This window comes from Chrysochloris asiatica, unplaced genomic scaffold, assembly GCF_000296735.1.
Source record: "Chrysochloris asiatica unplaced genomic scaffold, ChrAsi1.0 scaffold00024, whole genome shotgun sequence".
NCBI lineage: Eukaryota > Metazoa > Chordata > Mammalia > Afrosoricida > Chrysochloridae > Chrysochloris > Chrysochloris asiatica.
The window spans coordinates 15,323,002-15,337,094 of record NW_006408542.1 but is presented as its reverse complement, the minus strand read 5'-3'; the positions used below and the strand labels follow the sequence as shown (position 1 = coordinate 15,337,094).

The 14,093-nt window shown below is 40.2% G+C and overlaps 1 protein-coding gene across 1 annotated transcript in view; it reads left to right on the top strand.

Moving 5' to 3' along the window:
* The first annotated feature begins 4,983 nt into the window (after positions 1-4,983).
* LRPPRC (leucine-rich pentatricopeptide repeat containing) overlaps positions 4,984-14,093 on the top strand; it is a 123,933-nt gene continuing 114,823 nt past the window's right edge. Inside the window, exon 1 of the mRNA XM_006839466.1 lies at positions 4,984-5,132. Coding sequence (XP_006839529.1) covers positions 4,984-5,132 — 149 coding nt within the window. The remainder of the gene's footprint in view (positions 5,133-14,093) is intronic.

Here is a 14,093-nt window from a genome sequence, read left to right as displayed (position 1 = left end):
ACTAAGAAGAGAGGGACTAAGAGCTGGTGGCCAGGAGGCAGACTTGCAGAATGTGCCTTTTGGAGATGTAAATTATTATATATGCCTGAGTGGTTTTTGTTTGTTTGTTTGTTTGTTTGCTTGTTTTTCAAAAGCTAAAGTGGACAGAGAGAAATACTGTTAACTGATGGCACATGGAGGGGTTTATAATCATTGTAATGAAACAAGGTGTATGATTTGTTGAATGTAAAACTGATGATATGCCTTGTAAACTTTCACTCAATCCACAATAAAAACTTTAAATAAAAAAAAAAATTTAAAAAAAGCTCAACTATAAGGTGCAACTATTGGTCTCTCCATGTGTGGAAAAAAGAAGAGTGATGAAAACCAAAGATGCTTAGAACCAATTAGTGCAATGGACCAATGGAGCACATGAACATTAGTCACCACAATTCTGAGATCAGACAAACTAGATGGTGCCTGGCTACCACTACCAACTGCTCTGAAAGGGAACATCACATTAGAAAGTCCTAAAAAAAAAAAAAAAAAAGACCAGACTTACTGGTCAAAAAGAGAAGACTATGGCCCTTGACCACCCTTCAGGTGTACAAAGGAACTCACCCTCATGATCCAATTTTAGCCAAGCAATAGATAAGTATATAGGGGGACAGCAACACTAGTAACGTGTGTTCACCCTGGAGTGGTCAATCACTCAAGATCAAAAGGACAACATTTATCTGAGGACAGAGTTGAGAAGGGTTGGGAAGGAGGGTGGAATGGAAATGGCATCCACAGGGAAGAAGTGGGATAACTGTTGTTGAGTGACAGGGCTTGCAATCATTGAGACGAAACAAAATGTATGATTTGTTGAATGGAAAATGGATGATCTTCTCTATAAACTTTCACTTAATTCACAGTAAAAGTTTTAAAATCAAGATTCATTAATAATTGCTAGTGATTGAAATCTAAAAGTGGGAAATAAAAAGTTGGGAAATACTCCAGAAATGATGTTGGAGATCGCACGATGGAATTTTGTAAGACCAATGACTATTCATTGCAAATACCTTTTTGCAACCACATAAAGGGCATTATATACCCAGACTTCACCATAAGGAATACAAGGGAATCAAATTGAGTACATCTGTGGGAAATGATGATGGAGAAGCTCAATATCATCAGCAAAAATAAGGCCACAGGTCGAGCGTGGAGTAGACCATTAATTGCTCTTATGTAAGTTCAGTCTGATGTTGAAGAAAATGAAAACAAGTCCACACGAACCCAAATATGACTTTGAATATATCCCACCTGAATTTAGAGAATAAATTTAAAGCATAATGCATTAATGAATTGAAAGACCATCTCAAGAACAGATTTAATGCATTGACTGAAGACCAGAAAAGTTGTGGGATGACATCCAGAACATCATACATCATGGGTGGGGAACATCCAGCCTGCAAAATTATTTGGTCTGGCCCTGCCAAGGCAATCATAATCCCAGCCATCCAAATATAGCAGGCTAATGTTTTTTGTTTTGTTTTTTTTTTTTATTGTGAACTGAGTGATAGTTTACATGGGAGAACATCGGCTTTACACCATTGTTTCATGGCAATTATTGGCAGGCTAATTTTTAAGTTGATAATTTTGAATGACTCTGGAGTGATGTTATAAATATTCAAATGGCTCTTGGCAGAGGAAAAGTTCCCTACCCCTGTCATACACGAAGAAAGCAAAAGATCATTGAAAAGATAAGAAAAAAAGAAAAGACCAAAGTGGATGTCAGAAGAGATTCTGAAACTTGCTCTTGAACGTAAAGAAGCTAAAACAACTGGTAGAAATGATGAAGTAAAAGAGCTGAAAAGAAAATTTCAAAGGGCAGTTCTAGAACACAAAGTAAATCATTACAATGAAATGTGCAAGATCTGGAGTTTGAAAACCAAAGGAGAAGAACATACTCAACATTTCTCACACTAAAGCAAGTGAAGAAAAAAAAAATCAAGCACAGAGTTGTAATATTGAAGTCCTGGTGTGGCACTATAGGATAAGTACTGTACTGCTAACCACAAGGTGAGCAGTTCAAACCCACCAGTTGCTCCTTGGGAACCCTATGCAGTATCGGAGCTGACTCGCTGGCACTTGCAAATAACAACATGGGCAAAATAATGAGTGATGCATAAAGCAGCAATAAAATATGAAAGTCACTAAACCAAAAAGAATTTGGTTAATGTTCAACCATTTCAAGAGGTAGCATGTAATCAAGAACCAACAGCATTGAAGCAGAAGCCCAAGCTACACTGAAGGTATTGGTGGAAAACAGGGCTCCAGGAATTGATGTAATACAACTGAAATATTTCAACAAACTGATGCAGCACTGGAAGTGCTCACTTGACTATGCAAGAAAGTGGAAGACAGCTACCTGGCCAATGGGTTGGAAGAGATGCAGGTTTGTGCCCAGGCCCATGAAAGGTGATCCAGTGGAATGCGGAAATTATTAAACAGTATCATTAATATTTCATGTAAGTAAAATTTTTCTGAAGATACCGTTGCCGCAGTGCATCGATAGGAAGCTGCCAGAAATTCAAGTTGTATTCTAAAGATGTGGAACCAGGGATATCATTATTGACATCAGATGGGTCTTGGCTGATAAGAGAGAATTCCAGAAAGATGTTTACCTGCATTTTACTGACTATTCAAAGGCTTTTGACTGTGTAGATTGTAACACCCTGTGAATAACATTGTGAAGAAAGGGTATTTCAGAACACTTAATTAGGCTCATAAGGAGCTCTGGTAGCATAGTGGTTTGGTTACAAATGGGGCTGTGAACCTCAAGTTCAGCAGTTTGAAACTACCAGCTGTTCCGCAGAAGATGAGACTTTGTGCTCCAGTGAAGATTTACAGCCTTGGAAACCCTGTACAGGGTCGCTATGAGTCGGAACCAACTCCATGGCACTTAACAACAACAATTAGGCTCATAATGAAACTACATAGATGAGAGCCCATTGTTAGAACAAAACAAGGGGATAGTGAATGGTTTAAAATCAGGAAAGGTGTGTGCCAGGATTGTGTCCTTTCACAATACTTATTCAACCTGTATGCAGAAGAAAATCCCAGATAGATTAGATGAAGAACATTGCACATCAGGATTGAAGGAAGACTCATTAACAAACTGTGATATGCAGCTAACACAACCTTGTTTGCTGGAAGGGGAGAGAACTTTAAAATACTTACTGATGAAGATCAAAGACTATAGCCTTCAGTGTGGATTGCACCTCAATCTAAAGAAAATAAAAATCCTCACAACTGGACGAATAAGTAACATCATGATAAACAGAAAAGACTGAAGTTGTCAAAGACTTCATTTTGCTTGGATCCACAATCAACACACATGGAAGCTTGCAGTCAAGAAATCTAATGACGTAATGCACTAGGCAAATCTGCTGCCAAAGACCTTTTTAAAGTGTTGAAGAGCAAAGATGTCAGTTTTAGGGCTAAGGTGTATCAGACTCAAGCCATGGTATTTTCAATCCCTTTATATACATGTGGTAGTTGAACAAGGAGTAGGGAAGACCGCAGAAAAACAGATGAAATTGAATTATGGTGTTGAAGGAGAACATTAAAAGTACAATGGGCTGCCAGAAGAACAAATAAATCTGTTTTGGAAGAAGTATAGCCAGAATGTTTCTTAGAAGCCAGGATGGTGAGACTGTCCCTCTTGTACTTTGGACATGTTATCAGGAGGGACCAATCCCTGGAGAAAGACATCATGCTTGGTAAAGTGAAAAAGGCACAGTGGCACCAACAACGGACTCAAATTGTGTAACCATTGTGAAGATGCTGCAGGACCAGGTAGTTATTTTGTTTTGTTATGCATAAAGTCGCCAAGTTGGAACTGACTCCAAGGCACTTAACAGCTGTGTGCATGGTAGGTGGGTAGGTGCTCAAAAGTTCATTGTCCAGTGGATGAAAACAGCCAAATGGGAGATCCATGAAATGGTTTCCAGAGGACATATCTGAACAGTCACCTAGGGATGGGATTGTTTTTTTTTTTTGTTATGTGCCATGGAGTCGGTTCCGACTCATAGCGACCCTGTACAGGGTTTCCGAGGCTGTAAATCTTTAAGAAAGCCTTATCTTTCTCTGGCAGAACAGCTGGTAGTTTCGAACTGCTGACCCTGAGGTTCGCAGCCCGATTCTTAACCACAGGTTAGAACTCATCTATTTGTTAAGCCAGACACTGTGCTTTAAATCGGTCAGTGTTGGACTACGTATTCCTTTACATAATCCTCAGGCCCTTGTTATTGTTGCTGTTAAGTGCCGTCGAGTTGGTTTCGACTCAGCGACCCTGTACAGAATTTCCAAGGGGCGGCTTGTGAATTTGAACCACAGATCTTGCAGTCCAGTACTTATCCTACAGCGCCACAACAGGACTCACCAAGAGGCCCTTAGCGCAATGTAAAGATCCCCCACCTTTGTCTGTCTTACATTTCTGAGCGTAAAGGAGGTTCCTATGAGTAAGCACCGGCAACTTGGACTCTGAACACTGGGCTGCTGAAATAAAATCCGTAACATCCGCCACTTTGGAAAGAAAATTGTCCCTCACTCCGTGATCTTCATAGTTGGCTCCTGATGAGCGTTCCCTGGTTTTCTAGCTAGTTGGCCTGCCGCAATCGCCTGCGGTAACCTGGGAGCTGACGACCTCTTCCGACTCTACCAACTGTAAAATGGCGGTGTGAATTGATTTAATACGAGTGGTAAAAATTTAAAACGAAGTAAGAAACTTCATTTCCTAATAAATACAGCAATATAATTGTATTTGAATATAGCAAGGAGCTCATCTATCTTCAAAGAAAGAAGTTTGTCTCCTTTCTAACCTAAGACAATCCTTGTCTCCCCTCCTACGCTTGGAGCGCCCGGCTTTTGGTCTTTCCCGCGCCGGTACACCCCACGGTCACGTGCTCCTCCTGTCCTTCTCTTGAAACGTGCTTCCTGTTCTGGGGTCGACCTGCCATGGCAGCCTTGCTGAGACCAGCACACTGGCTCTTACGCTCCGGGACGACCCCGCGACTCCCTCTTTTCCTGCGTCTCCTCACTGGCGGCCCAGGCCGGAGGCACGCCGTCCCTAGTCTTCCAGCCGCTCGAGTGGGGCCAGTTACCGGGTGAGTGCCCAGGTCCTTTCCCACGCCAGGCTCCAGCGAAGGTACTTGGTATTGTGGATCCAGGTAGGGGCCGGACCCCGCCTGTGACCTCGTCGCCTCTGCGCTAGGCGTCTCGAGATGTCGTCTCTACTCCCTGCCTGGGGTTTCGGGTGACCTGGTTGGTCGATTTCAGAAGGTCACAGCCACGGGCATGGCTTGCTTCCGGCTAGGATCAGTCCGTTACCTTCTCTGGGTTGGGTCTTCCTGTCCTCGGGCTACCACGGCTGCCGTAGGTCTGGGTCGGACTTTGAAGGGTGCTTGCGGGGGTCGGTTAGTTCCACTTCTCACGATTGGACAGCTTGGGGGCTGCCCTACCTGGGAGCTTTGATGATCAGTTACCATCTAGGATTTCGATTTTGAGAACTTTAGGTTTTTTGCAGGACGATGGATTGGAAGTTTTGGATGGGCTAAGAATAACTTAGGGAAGGACATTTAATTATGTTAGTTTGGGCCTTTGCGTTTTCTTGAGTGGAGTTTTCTTTCAGAATTTATGACAGTGTAATATGGGTTAGGAATTGTCACAGCAGGTTCGGTGTCGTTGAGTAAATAAATGAGCACCCGCAAGGGGCATCTGGGGATGCAAAGGGAAGTGAGTGTCAAATGTTTGCATGTAAGTTTTCATAGGTTGAGGTTTTTCAGAATATGGGGTACAGATTTAGGGGGCGACAAAGAAAGTTTATGCAGGTGTCAATCTGAGCAGGGCACTTAGGTTTTATGCCATTGGGCAAGTTGCTTAACACCTCAAGACCTTTGCAATGGAGATGATAATGTTAAGAGTATTAAATAGGATCATCTATATAAAGGTATGAATATAAAACCCCAGACCAAACCCATTGCCATGAAGTCCATTCTGACTCCTAGGGACCCTATATGGGGATTCTGAAGCTGTAAATCTTTACCGGATCAGAAGCCTTACCTTTCTCTCGCGGAGTGGCTGGTGGGATTGAACCACTGACCTTGCAGTTAGCAGTCCAGTTCTTATCCTACAGTACCAGCAGGACTCCTTTTGGTAGTGGTGGTGGTGGTGGTGGTGGTGGTTGTTAGGTGCGGTGGAGCCGTGTCCGACTCATAGCGACCCTGTACAGGGTTTTTGAGGCTGTAAATCTTTACGGGAGCAGAAAGCCTCATCTTTCTCCCGCGGAACAGTTGGTAGTATCGAACTGCTAACCTTGATGCTCGCATCCAATTCGTAACCACTACGCTCCTTTTAGTAAGTGCTTTATTAATTATTATAATACTATTAATAATATTATTGATTAAATAGAACTTTGTAGACCAGCTTGGAAACCTAATCCCTGCATAAAATTTTGTGGGGGGAAATGTTTTATGATTTAACAATTTAGTTATAAACCTTTAGAATGTACACTATTTGTAATTTGTAGCCTGTCTGATTTTCTTAGTAGGCTCGTCCAGTAATCTTCAGAAGTATTCCGCTGTTTTCACAGGAGTGTATCTCTTGGCTTTCAAAGAGTTTCTTTTAAAAGTTATACTAATTATGTTGTTTTTCTAGTCAATAACAAGCCAGAGCAGGGTTGATGCTGTTGTATTTGAGGAAAACTGAGTAAAGAGACAACACAATTTAGTGACAAGGCTATGGGTTTGGGTGTTCATCAGACCTAGGTTCCAGTTACTTGCTGAACACTTTAACCGATCCTCAGCGTCATTATTTGTAAAGTAGAAGTAATAGGGCCTTTTCCTCAGAACTTTGTAATGCTTGCTTTAGTACTTGGCTCAAGTGTCATCTCTTTAGAGAAACTCTCTACCTCAATTCTCAGTCTAAAAGCCCTGGTTTCACATTTAGTCATAGCATGTCTTACTTGTCTGATGTTTGTACCTATTTGCTCTCCATTTGTTTCCTTAGTAGTAAATGCGCTACATGAGAGCAGGACTTTCTCTTGTTCACAACTATATGCTTAGCTCATGTCATTGTTGTTGCCATCTAGTCTGCTTTGACTCAGATGATCCCATGTACAACAGAACGAAATCTTGCCTGGTCCAGTACCATCTTCATGATTGTTGGTATGTTCAAGTCCATTCCTGTGGCCGCTGTGTATTTTGATTGTTTACTTTACTCAGTTTTCCTCAACCTAGGGGGTTCATCTTCCAGTACGATTTCAGACAGTATTCCGTTGTTTTTATTGACTGATTTTTGGAACCACATTGCCAGGCCTTTTTCCTTATCTGTCTTAGCCTGAAAGCACCACTGAAACTGACCCTGCTGGTATTTGACATGACAGCGGTATAGCTTCCAGCATCACAGCCACATAGAAATCACTACAAATGACAGGTGGAAAATGGCTTAGCTCTTTAAGTTAAGTGCCTTCGGGTCGGTTCTGACTCATAGAAACTCTGTATAGGGTTTTCAAGGAGCTTCTGGTGAGTTTGAACCACTGACCTTAACAGTTAGCAGCCCATTGCTTACCATATAGTGCCACACCAGGACTCTTAGCTTATTGTTGTTATTTAGTGCCGTTTGAGTTGGTTCAGACTCATTGAGACTCTGGATGGATTTCCGAAGAGCATCTGGTAGATTTGAACTGTTGACCTTGTAGTTCTCAGTCCAGTGCTGATTCTATAGCACCACACTAGAAGTCTGACTTAGCTCATAGCAGGCAATGAAAAGTATCTGTTTTTTCTTTCTCTTGGCTCCACATACTCTATACGGTCTCCTTTCCACAGCTTGTAAGCATGCCCATATCTTTTCCATGTAAACAGCACTTTTCCTGAGACTGCACTTAGACGAGATGCTTCTTCTTCCCTTCCCATACTCCCCTGTCTCTTTAATTTCCTCACTTCTCATTCACTCTTTCACCACTGCAATGACATTATTGACAGAGGCCATGATTGTCTTATTAATTTTTTTTTTTTTAATTACAAAACTCCTTGAGGAACACTTGAAAAATACAGGGGAGGTGGGTAAATAGTAAAATAAAAATTGTCTTTACTTCTCTTGCCCCGAGAGTCATCTCTCTAATCATATATATTATTTGTGAGATCTGTGCTTTATTTTTTTTTTTTTCAATTTTCCCAACAGTCCTCTTAATTACCAAATCCATTTTTTGAGCATTAACCTCTGGCATATTATTCCATTTCTCATTTTCCCGTCAAGACCCTTTTTTTGGCTTTAGTGCAAATACTTTCTTGATTCTTTTCTTTTAGGATTTTTCTCAGTTGCTTTCATACTGCCGTTTCTTCTCTTTATAGCTTAATTGTTAATATCGGTAGGAGTTTTGGGCTTGGTTCTTTCATGTTTCCCTCTTTTCTCATTTCCTTTGGGTAACCTCTCCCATTTTCAGGGTGATGATGGCTTCCTTTCTCTCCCTTGGTATGGATTATCTACTAAATACATTAACCTGGTTGAACTGTAAGTACTTCATGCTGGACTCATTTTTCCTCCTAAATCTGTTCCTTTTATGGCCCCTGCCTTAGTGAATGTTATTATTTCTGCCTGATGCCCAAGAAGAACCTGGCTACCATTGTCCTTCACTTCTAATTCATATCTTACTGTCCTTGAACAAATGTTCAAGTCCTGCTAGATTTACTTCTTCTGAAATGAATCCCCTCTTTTAATCTCTGTTGTCATAGTCTAGTTGCCCTCATAAACGTAATCATGTTATTTTCCTATTCATAATCAGACATCATCGTGGCTCCTATTCCCGCTAGGGTAAATTCTAGAAACATTAGGATAAAGGCTCCATGATCTGGAGATACTTCTGGAAACTCGCTTCCTCTAAACTCCTTCTTGTACCATCTGATTCTAGCCACACCAAACTACTGCTTTGAAATCCTCTAGAACAGGACTTCTCAAACTATAATGAGCATATGAATTCCTTGGAGAGCTGGTTAAAATGTAGATTGTTTCTGACAAGCACCAGGTGAGAGAGGCTCTGTTCTGTGGACCAGCAAGACAGCTGTTGACTTTTGGAAAGACTCTACTGCCTCTAACCTACTCATGTGATGGGAGGATGCATCTCTCTTGAAACTTAACTGCTTATCCTGTTTGTGTACTTCTTTCTTGTGCCTCCTCTGAAATCCTGCATTCACTTATTTGCATAACCACTCACACTCCAGACCTGACTGTTAAGTTCCTTGAAGTCAGGAACTTTGTCTTCTTCTTGTCTGATTTTGGCTTGTAGTGGAGTGAGTAAATCAATGAGAAGCTTAGACATTGAGGAGTAATGTGAGATGAAAAGAAGAATGAGTAGTACTTAACTAAATTCATACAGTGTGCTGCGTCTTGAATTTCAGATGAGTGTCACTGAGTGAAATTATTAAAATTTATAAATGTTTTTGCTTTCTAAAAATCAAAAAGTGCACACATTTTTATTTTTTAAGTCTTGTTTTCCTAATTCAACACTTTGTTCACAAATCTTCTTAAAAACGAGTTCTTGCCCTATCTTCTAGGGAAGGTTAAGGGATGAACACTTTCTATTTCTTTTGAGAGCTTTTAGAAATAGTGCTTGTGTGCTTCAGAGAGAAGATGAATTTTGAGCTGTGTTTGAAAGTGGATCTAGATTAATAAATAATTGGCCTAAAGGTGAAAACCTCGTATTGCTCTTTGATGGAATATTGTAAATTCTGCTTCTAAAGTTGGTGAAAAAGAAAATGTTTCGTGGCTTGTCACTCATTTTAAAAACGTCTTCTTGACAAATATTAAAAGTACCTGGTGATTTGGATGTTGTGTTGTGTTCCCACCTCTGAAATATCTTGCATAGGCAAATGCCTAGAGACCAAAATTTATAGTGATTGTAGTGATTGTAAGGGGTGGTCAGTGGAGGACGCGGGGGGTGGGGAGAGTTATTACTTAAGGTACACTTCCTATTATTTGGGAGGAAAAATATTGGAATGGATAGTGACCATGATTGCACAGTATGATGAATGTAATTAATATCACTGAATTGTACACATAAAGTGGTTGAAACAGCAAATGTTTTATTGCATTTTATAACAATAAAAAAAGAAAAAGGTCTGTCTGGGTACTTTTGGGGTTGCAAAGTCAGCCTTTGCTACCGGTATGTATAGGTTTATCAGTTTTTCACAGAGGCCTGTGATAGCACACATAAAACTTTATGTTGTCAAGAAGAGAGCAGTGTGTGATACTTCAGAGAGGAACAGTCACGTTGGTTGGTGCAGGGTTTCACTTTACGGTTAGAGAACACCTGCTAATGGGTATTCAGAGTGTTCCCAGGGTAGACAAGAACATGAAAAGACTTGGTGGCCATAGTTTTATTTTATGTGGGTACGTGGGAACGTAGAAGTTGATACTGGAAAGAAAGGCCAGTTGATTTGTTGAAGTTTCCAAGGTTGGCTGCAATTCTCTTTGTCCATTTGATGGTTGGGACTTATTGGAGGATTTTGAGAGGTATAGGTCTTTGATAAAGTCTGCGTAGACTTGAGATAGAGATTGGGAATGTAAAGACCCACTAGGGACAACATTCACATTGCAGATAAGGCCAGTAGGGCTTCAACTAGGTGGTGTAGAACTGAAAAGATTTCCTTTTCTTCTAGAGAGAAAAAGCAAATGATTGGTGAGGATGTTAGCAGAATCAGGAATAATCAATTTAGCAGTTAGGATAAAGCACATAGTAGATATCTTTACTAATTTTAAAAGTGTTTGCATGCCTATGTCATGCATCTTTAAAAAATTTTTTTGTTGTTGTTGAAAATATACACAGTAAAAGAGACACCAGTTCAGCCATTTCTCTGCTTATCATTTAGTGGCACTGATTGCATTCTAGTTGTACAACCATTTTCACCCTCCTTTTCTGAGTTATTCCTGCAATATAAACATAAATTCACTGCCCCCTAAAGTTCCTATCTAATCTTTCAAGTTGCTATTGTCTGTTTGAAGAAGCTGTGGTAGCATAGTGGTTACGAGCCAGACTACCAGTCATTCCACAGGAGAAAGATGAGACTTTCTGCTCCTGTAAAGATTTACAGCCTCGGAAACTCCATACAGGGTCTCGGTGAGTCGGAACTGACCTCACGGAACACCACCACTGTCACCATTGTCAATTTGATCCAGTATAGATAATTTTTTAAAGAGCACAGTGCTTGAGGCATACAAGCTAAACTAGCAGACTTTGGTGGATATTTTTGTTTTAAAGTGTAAAGATTATCTCAGGGCAATCGTTTCTGGGGTTCATCCAACCTCAGTGACTCTAGGAAGTCTGGAGTCCATGAGAGTTTGAAATTCTGTTCTGCATTTTTAAAACATCAGGATTCTTCTGTAAAATCTTTGATCAAAATGTTGAGTAATTCTTACAGTCTAATGACAAAGAAGGCAGTTGTTCCTGGAGGTAATTACCAACACACATTCCATATCCTCTTTCTATTCATGACTCTCCTTCTGATGCTCCAGGCAATTGTTCGTTGGATAGCTGCTAAGGAGGTAGAACAGAAGCAGTAAACATGTTATTAGGCCACTTAACTGGGGATGTTCCATGAAACCATGACCCTAACCTCCAAACCAAGCAGCCTCAGCTGCTATTGTTTTTTGTTGTTGTTGTAAATGTATCCTACAACTTTTGCCAATTCAGCTTTTTACAGGTGTACAGGTATACAGTTTATTGCTGTTGTTAACTGCCATTGAGTTGGTTCTGACTTATAGTGACCCTACTCACAACAGAATGAAACACTGTCTGGTCCTGCACCACCCTCAAAATTGTTGTTATGTTTGAGCTGTTGTTTTCTAAGTCCTCAGTCCATCTCATTGAGGATCTTCCTCTTTTTCACTGACCTTTCACTTTTCTAAGTATGATGTCCTTCTCTGTGACGGGTGCCTTCAGACCACATATCCAAAGTACAAGAGATGAAGTCTAGTCATCATCACTTCTAAGGAGCATTCTAATTGTACTTCTTCCAAGATAGGTTTGATTGTTCTTCTGGCAGTCCATGGTACTTTCAATATCCTTCTCCAGCACCATAAGTTAAATGCATGAATTCTTCTACTTATTCATTGTCCAACTGTCACATGCATATGAGGCAGTTGAAAATATCCTGGCTTGTGTCAGGTGCACCTTAGTCTTTAAACTGCTATCTTTGCCCTTGAACACTTTAAAGAGGTCTTGTGCAGCCAATTTGCTTAGTGCAGTATGCCAGTAGATTCCTTGACTGCTGCTTCCATGAGTGTTGATTGTAGATCCAAGCAAAATGAAGTCTTTGACAACTTTAAGTCAAGGTGTTATTTATTTATCCAGTTGTGAGGATTAGGGACACCCCCCAGTTAAAGTGGCCTAATAACATGTGAGGATTTTTGTTTTGGTTGAGGTACAGTTTATACTGACAGCTGTAGTCTTCCATCTTTATCAGTAAATATCTGTAAGTCTCGTTGTTTCCAGCAAATAAGGTTATATCATCTGCATATCACAGGTTGTTATGAGTTCCTCCAATCCTGATGCCATGTTTTTCTTCACATAATCCAGTTTCTCAGATTATTTACTCAGCATACAGAATAAATAAATTTGGAGAAAAGTTACAACTTGGGCACACACTTTTCCTGATTTTAAATCATTCAGTTTCCCTTTGTTCTGTTCTAAGAACTGCTTCTTGGTCTGTGTACAGGTTCCTCATGAGTATAATGAAGTGTTTTGGAATTCTCACTCTTTGTAGTGTTTCCCATAGTTTGTTATGATCCACACAGTCAAATACCTTGGCAGCTTATTAACAGCAATTACAATAATGAGCTGTGCAACCCGTAATCAATGTGATATTTCCATCACTGTAAATCCCACTCCTTCCCGCTCTTGGTAACCACTAATAAACTGTTTTCAATACATTTGCTTTTTCTTGTCTTTTTCTATGTACGTGAGTTATAATGTCCTTGACTCCATTCATATTGTAGCATGTATTTAAGACTTCATTCTGCTACTGGCTAAGTGGTATTTTCTTCCATACACTTTATCTTCTGTGAGGTTGCTATTAAAATTTGGAAACTAAGGTCTAGAAGGGTAAAAGAATTAATCCAGGATCTCATGTCAGTCTTCATATGCAGGTGAAGTCCAGTTCTGAAGTGTTTTAAATATATAGTGTTTTAGGTGCTGAAGAAATTACTTATGTACATTAAAACATTTAAAAAAAAGTTATTTAAAGGCAATGCATGATACATTGTTGTTCTTGGTAAGTGTCGTTGAGTCAGTTCTGACCCATAGCGACCCATAGGGTTTCTGAGGAGCAGCTGGTGAGCTTGAACTGCCGACCTTGCATTTCAAATGGCTTTACAATCTGGTGCATTAACCCACAGCGCCACAACAGGACTACCGCATGATACATTATAAGTTTAGAAATTAAGATTATTATAGTTAAGCGTAGTTCAAACACACCCGCCACTTTCAGAAACCCTGTACAGGGTCGCTATGAGTCAGTACCAACTGGATGGCACACAACAACAGTAAGCAGGCATATGGTAGTATCTTAGAAAAACTGGAGGCATCCTTAAAAAGTGATCTAGTTCATTACACTCATTTTATAGATTCTAAAGAGTATCTTGCTCCACATTACATCATAGGTCCCACTTGGTTACTTGACTCTATTACTCCTATAAAGCTGAGAGATACAGGGAACATCCCTTTCAACTGGAAGAACCTGAGAAGGAGAGAGGTGAGTTTAGTCTCTGACTGCATGGCATCTGGATAGGTAGAAAGAAATGAGATTGGCATTTCAGTCTAGAAAACTTAATGAACTGTCAAAAGATTTCTTGTAGCTTTTCTAATCCAAAATTCTGTGATTAAACATAAAATTGTTGGGGGACAATTTAATTTGGCTAGGCTTTTAGGAAGAATCATTCAGGGAGAAGGTCATTGTGATTTAGCTTTACAAAAGTTTTAAAAAATTAATCAGCTGAGCACATTCCTTGTTTGTTCAGTGTTGTCAAGTCAGTTCAACTCATGGTGACTCTGTATCGGATTTCAGAGGAGCTGCTGG